The sequence below is a fragment of the Penaeus monodon genome, chromosome 1 (assembly GCF_015228065.2).
Source record: "Penaeus monodon isolate SGIC_2016 chromosome 1, NSTDA_Pmon_1, whole genome shotgun sequence".
Classification (NCBI taxonomy): Eukaryota; Metazoa; Arthropoda; class Malacostraca; order Decapoda; family Penaeidae; genus Penaeus; species Penaeus monodon.
Genome location: NC_051386.1, coordinates 44,539,409 through 44,546,908, shown reverse-complemented (window position 1 = coordinate 44,546,908; position 7,500 = coordinate 44,539,409). Strand labels below are relative to the sequence as shown.

At 37.1% G+C, this 7,500-nt stretch overlaps 1 protein-coding gene across 1 annotated transcript in view; it reads right to left on the bottom strand.

Annotated features, from left to right (window-relative positions):
- The window catches only part of LOC119576827 (flocculation protein FLO11-like), a 33,496-nt gene that overhangs the window by 995 nt on the left and 25,001 nt on the right, over positions 1–7,500 (bottom strand). The window contains exons 11-13 of the mRNA XM_037924479.1: positions 7,137–7,195; positions 6,519–6,625; positions 1–6,156 (exon numbers count right to left, since the gene is read on the bottom strand). The exon at positions 1–6,156 is cut by the window's left edge and continues 995 nt beyond it. Coding sequence (XP_037780407.1) covers positions 4,814–6,156; positions 6,519–6,625; positions 7,137–7,195 — 1,509 coding nt within the window. The 3' untranslated portion in view covers positions 1–4,813. The remainder of the gene's footprint in view (positions 6,157–6,518; positions 6,626–7,136; positions 7,196–7,500) is intronic.

The following is a 7,500-nucleotide window of genomic DNA, read 5'->3' as shown; positions in this document are numbered from 1 at the left end:
TAAATGGTTTTGTCGTTTACAAACACTGTACTGAGAAGATGAAAACAGCTCAAAAGTACATACATAACAGATAGAAAAAAAATTAACCGCTCTGTAAGATTCTCTAAAGTCAAATGCATAAATGCAATGAATCACCTATTTACACTAATTAATGGAAATCTGATACAAAAAAAAATAATAATAATAAAAATTATTAATAATAGAAAAGAAAGAAAGGAAAACAGTAAGTACTGTCACTAGGAAACTGTACCATCTTCAATAATAATAATAAAAAAAAAAAAATGCCGACTCAGCAGCTATTAAAAGAAACACACACACACACGCACCACAAAACATGTAAGATATCCCTGATCTTTTCCTACCTTAGGAGCGTTCACCTAAGACCTCTCACTTCCTACCACGCTTGAACACTGGGTAATTGAACTTGTGTTATTTTTAAAAAGGCTGATATGCAACCTTGCTTTTTTGAGATACTGGTAATAAAGGATGCTTACCATAAGTAAATGCAATAAAAACTTGTTACTTAATTTTTTTTTTTTTTTTTTTCTTTTGGTTTTTGCTTTCATCACTACAGTTAACATTTACCAGAGATTCTTGATTCAATATTAAGAGTATTCTTTACCTAAATGCACCAAAAACTTTTACTTTTTTCACAAAACACACAACAAATTATCTTTCAGACAAGTTGATTTGAACGATATTCTAATACCTATTGCCTAGTCATTAACTATTGCAAGTTACGTTTCAGTATGACTAAAGAAAGGCAAGCTAGCCACTTAATTTCAATTCTATGAGTCAAAAGCAGGAAGCTTTACTGCAAGTCAAACTAAAATAAAAAAACAAGAAGTGCAAGGTCTTCCTTTCCTTACACATAGATTGTTCAGCAATATACATACTTTAAGAGCAGTTAAGTGTTTTTGACAACAAAAATAAATTCATAAGTAAAATAAAAAAAATCTTTAAAAAGTGGCTGCTTCTCAACTTTCTTCAAAGTTAACAGTGTAATATTTCTAAAATACAATGCTATTAACTTCTTCCTAGTTAATATGCAAAGTGCTCAAAATACTAAAAACTGCAGGTTGAAAAACAAGTTTAAAGACAGAATCCAATTCATTAAAAAAAAAACACTGTCATTCTTGCTTATAAATCCAAAACAAATAAAGAAACGTAAAAACAACAAATAAAAAAAAAAATCTTCACCTAATAAGGACAAAAATGCTAAATAATGATCAAGCTTAGGAAAACCTGCCTCAAAGAATCAAACATTATTTACCAAGCATCCAGCGCTCTTTCCACTCATTCACTGCCAGTCAGCACACATTCGCCAGGTAACCAGATCCATGCTAGTGAATTTGAAATTCAGAAGACTGCAATTTTGAATCAGGTATCAGCTGCAGAGACTGAACATAAGAAATATATATGTATGTACATACTGTATATATTGCACTTATGTTGTATAAAATAAAATAAAAATAAAGATTAAAACAGTATACATAAGTCACTAAATTTTTTATTTAAAAGGGTATATAAGTCACTGTGTTTATAAGAAGAAAGAAGTAAAAATGAAAGGAGAATACAAGTATATAAATCAATATATCAAGAGAGAAAATATAAAAGTATACAAGTCACTGCATTAAAGTCACCACTGCTGTTTGCTACATTACATTCCTCAGATAACTAGTCACTTTTCCACCCACCCACTCACTCACCCACTCACCCACCCACCCACTCACCCACTCACTCACTCACCCACTCATTCACTCTCTCACTCACCCACTCACTCTCACTCACTCAATCACTCACTCACTCAATCACTTTATTGCAATAATGATGCAGAATATTCTATGGAAAGTTATTCTTTGGTTCCAAGCTAGCTAATTGGGCAACACCAATTCAATTACTCCAATTGCAACTTCTCTTCATTGGATACAGAGGCAAGTTGGAAACGCAGTAATGACTACAAAACTCTCACACTAAAATAATAACACAAGCAGTACATAAAAAGTAAGAACGACAGTTTTTTGGAAAAGGAAGATCAAGCATAAAAATCTGAAAAAAAGTTAAATGAGACATTCATGCAAAGAGGAGGAGGAATATGTATGGGCACTCACGAATAACACAAGTAATGTAATCTCTATAGCATAAATAATAGTGAAAAAATCAAGGAACAGCGATATAAAATATCTCCAATGCACAGGACATGAAAAACAGAAAAATCATTTTTTTTACAGATGTTGAGCTATTTACATGCACTAGAATCAGTGTTTAGCACCAGCAATTAAACTATTGGAGAATGAAGATTTGCTAAATAAATAACAGTAAGTACAACAAACTATCACAAACCTATTAATGTGAAGCTTTGGTTCATTCACAAAAAGGCAACAACAGAATTGAGTGACACTAAAATATATATAAAAATCAGCTTCACCTTGTTTACTATTCAAGCTTGCTCATAGTAGCATATATAAAGCTGACATCAGAGACACAGAGAAAACCACCATCAATAGAACCACTGACCACAAGGAAGATTTTTTTAAAGTAGAAAAAAATCTTCAAACTTATTTCATGTCCCAGTTCTCCATGGGGTCAGAAAATCATACATTCAGGTACTATTAATAAGTATGTGTACGTTATACACACTAAAGAAAACAAGAAATATGGAAGAAAAAAAAACAAGATAGAAGGAAGAGGGAGAGAAGGGACATTTAATTTAAAATGCTCATTATTAACAACTGCTGGGTACTGCAAACATTCTCTCAATCACCTCATTCACGGCTGATTTCTGAACTTTGCAATTTTGGCCACTGTTATCTATATACACCCAGGAACATTCAATTCATTTCAATTAAAGTATGAAGAACAATACCCTCAAATAGCTGCCTCTAAGAGTAATGTTCTTGAAACATTTGACAACATTTAGATTTTTTGGCACACATACTACATTTTATCAGTGAAACCTCAGTTAAGCAACAATGTTTTGTGGGTCTTTCTGCCTTGCATCTGTTGCTTGATAAATAAAATCATCTGATTTCAAACCAACACAATAATTTGAGTAACGAGTAACAAAATAGACTTTTGTATTAAAAATAGGTCAAACGCATTCATATAAATCATACAAGAAAGACAAAACACCACAATTCAAGGTAGGTGAAAACAAATTAATAAAAATACACCTAGTCCATCCTCATAATCACATATTTTATGATTTGCAAATGCCTTAACAACCAATAAAACAAACAACAACCTTCAACTGGGTTTCACTGGTTGATAGAGTTGACAATCAAATTTCTGAACACCATATACACATTCACCTTTATCATAAACATTCAGAATCATAGCAAAGTTAGGTAGCTAATAGACATGACATGCTTAGCTTCCCTAACCTGGCTATGCTGTTAACATTCAAGCCAACAATACAAAGGCTGCCTAAAGAACAGAAGAGAATACGACAAGACTTGCTAAATCATAGCACTGGTGACAAACTGCTAACAAGAGTTCTGTAGATTGAGAGTATGAATCTTGAAGCATAGCTCGAAGTCTACTGAAATCACAACTGACTAACATCTTCTTAGCTATTTTTATAACAGATTCAAAGAGTAGAGCAATACATATTCAAAGGAGAAAACATCGAAAAAACGTTTGATATTATCACGAGATAGTAACTTGCTGTATGTGTAGTGGCTTTGTAACCTGTGAATAATACAGTAATTTTTGTTCAATGGAAATTTTCCAAGAAAGCAATTACTATGAACTTCAACAGCGTACAAAAAATGAAAGAATTATACATGACATTTAAACCACTGGAAAGATTAATATCTGCTGAGTATCAATACTGGATGAGAAAATGCTGTGTTGAATGATGTCCAAATATGCATTAAAACATGTTTGCTGACTACAACCCTACAATACCATAAATAGAACTTACCATTACATATACTGAACACTGTTAAGTTTATAAAGCTTCAACCTGCCTGTTGTCACAAAAACAGGAACTTTGGCAACAAACTGCATACAGAATTTATCATGGCAATTCTTTTGTCCAAGAGCGACATGATTAATATCAAAAGTTTATTACCGCACATGATGCCGCAGCCCCTTGTTGGCTAACATGAACACACCACATAAATCCATACTAACTACCATGAGCCACACCTACAAAAATTACTCCTGTAGCACTTCAGTTTATCTAGTTTACAAACACACCCTTATACAACCGGGTAAAAATTGAAATACCAAATCCATGCCTTCATTCACTTAAACATATATTTGCCTCGTTGGGAAAAAGAATCACATAACAAGGTGTAAAAATGGCAGTAATTGAAATATTTTTTACCTATCTCTTAGTAAGTAGATTAAAATTGTTATTTTATGTCTGGAAATATTCACAAGGCTCTGTGAAGCCAGTCCTTTGTTATAACACTTGCATGAAACCGACATCAGTAATTCATTTAAGCTACCAAGGGAAATTGTTCCTAGCTATATTGGAAATATGATATTTATATTTCACAGCCAACAGCTACCAATAAAGTTACTTATCATAGTAGCGTTGTGTAATCAAGATGGTCCACATAACTCTGTGAAAAAATGACTAACAATTGCTTAGCTGCAACTTAGGTTGAATTAGATACCAGTTACAGTTTGGTGCAAAAATTATGAGCTGCTGCCAAATCTAGTAGGCAATGTGGTATATCTTAAAGATAACCTGAGCAACAGGGAACTACATTCCTAAAGCTATGCCACATCTGTTGCTGTATGCACATCAGTGTTGCCTCATACTTCTGTTATCTGCTCATTGGGATCTACATGACGACTCTCAGGGCTTGGAGGAAGAGTCAGTGGATCGTTGCCTGTCTTGAACCCTGGGGTCTCCAGCCACAGCACACTCTACCGTAACTACACTCTCTACACTGCCACTACCTGTGTCCTGGCTCCCTGATCCGTTACTGCTACTCTGACTTCCTGCACTACTGGTCACTACTGCTGAGACAGCAATAGGTGATGGTGGGGCAACTGGAGAGGGTTCACTGGGAGGGGGAGGAGGCAAACTGTCAGTGGCTTCTTGCGTATCCTCCATGTCTGCCATAGGATTCACTGTGACAGTTATTCCCCCAGCAGTAAAGCCATGTTCATAGCCTGAGGATACTGAATTGTCAAGCTCTTCATCAGAATCCTGTTCACTCCCTGTTGTAGTTGCCATTGGGGGTGGAGGGAGGTCATCTGCTACTATGGTGCCTTCCATCTGAGTGTCTTCAGATTCCTGGGGGGAGTCAGAGTCCTTCTCTGAGCTGCCATGAATGCTGCCTGGCTGTCCTGCAGTGCTACCTGAGGAGGATGACCCCATGTGTGCTAGAGGAAGCATATCCTCCAGTCCTTCTACATCTGAAGGGGACACAAGAGGTGGAGGTGGCGCTTCTTCAGCCAAAGCATCATTAGAAGGCATGAATGATGTCACTTCTGGTAAGGGTGGTGGCAGGTCATTCGGGAAGGCAGCCTCATCTTCCTCTACTGGAGGCGGTGGTGGAAGATCACCACATAATCCTACAGAAACCACCTGACTCATTGCACTGGTCTCTTGCATCATACTTTGCTGCTGGTTGCTGCTGTCTCCAACCATATAGAGGGGATTAATGGTCTCCTGGGGCTGATTGTGTGTTTCTGATACAGGGACTCCATCCTGGGTCCCTAAACTATCAAAAGCAGCTGTTGATGTTCTGTCCGGACTAGATACTTGAGGTGGTGCAGGGAATTTCTCTGAATCACCACTTGTTACTGATGCATTTTCATTAACATCTTCACTTAGCAAAGACACTGCTTCTACATGGCTTTCTTGTGCTGACGGATCAGTTACTTTGGTTGGACTCTGTGAGGAGGGATGCTGAACTGGACCTTCTTTTTCTAGGCTGGACTGCTCTTTAACTGGACTTTCTAACCTGGGAGGAGGCTTTTGCTGTGGAAACTTTTCTGATAGACTTTCCTCATCTGAGCTGTCAGATGATGGAGAAAAAGTCTTATCAGGACTGTCATCAAATGCAACAGATTTCTTGTCTGGTGCCATTCCTAATACTACATCATCATCAGACAGGCTTGCCTCTGGACTCTTGATTGGAGTAGGGAATGACTGGGCTACTGAGGTTAACACAGGGACAACTGGACTTTCTCAAGCGTGTCCAGACATCTTCCTGAGACATCTTGATACTGGATGGACTCTTTCCAGCTTCGTAACGGACTTCTAACAGGATCCTTTGCTATGAGTGCCCTCAGTGAGCGACCTTCTAAAGCTGGCTTGATGGGTTGTTTGGATTGTGGGCAAGTGGGACCTTCCTTTGATCTCGTAGCCGTGCTCATCTTTCCAGGCTTTGGCTATTGTTAACCTGGCCATGTCCTTTCAGTGACTTGAAGACACTTCCTATACGCTCATGGTGGTTCTCTGGCTTGTGCTCTAGAAACATCATCAACTCTTGCTACGAGCTGTCGGCTGCTTCTTGGTCATCAGACCTTTCAGAAGGTGACGCTCAGACCTTTCATCAACTCTAGGGTGGCTCTTGATTCAGATGTTTCAAGAGCTGAAGATCTTCTAGCAGATGGTCTTGAGGTAGTGGACTTCTGTGACGAGGGTGATGTTAGCCTGTCCAGCACATGTTGGAATGCTTTCTCTCACTGATATTACAGTAGACTCTGAGATGCTGCTTTTTTACAGGTGATGGTGCTATTCAACCTCTGGCTCTTCCTGGCTGCCTATTTTGCTCTGGCTGCTGTGTCATCCGGACTACATTGTTTCATATGGTGACTATCATTTCAATCTGATCATAGTGGGTCCTTAAGTCTATCCAGGATTCTTGGTCGCTCCACTCTTCATATGACTCATAGTGTCATCTCCATAGCAGATGCTAATTAGCCTCAGTGAGTTTGATGGGCGGATGAGAGGGATACCATTGCGATTCCTGTAGACCGATTGTAAGACTCCACACCAGCTTCCCTTACAACTATAACCTTGTGCATAGCTGTTCTTAAGGTAGATAGGAAGTTCAAATTTTACTGGTGTCAACCAAAGTCTATACTGGCTATGATATGTTGTACTATGAGTGATCCATGTGCTCATATAGGTGTTATACATGATGATTCAGATACACTGCTACAGATCACTATCGATGAGTAATCTAAATACACCAGTATGTTTCCTTGGTCGTTCATCATACTATAGGAGCATAGTTCAATTATTATACAATCTAGATATAGAGTAATAGTTGTATGATATAGTATATATGATAAGTAATTAATATTATATAATAATTAGGAGTGGAGCCTTCATGTATAGTAATGTATAAAAGTAGACTATAATAATTTCTATACATATGAACGATCAATTGATATATACTAATGAGTGATTATATATAATCTAGAATGCGATAGTATTATGAATGAAGACATAATATCATGATAGTACAATATCTACAGATATGATATATATATTGATATATCCTCAGTATATACAGATGATAG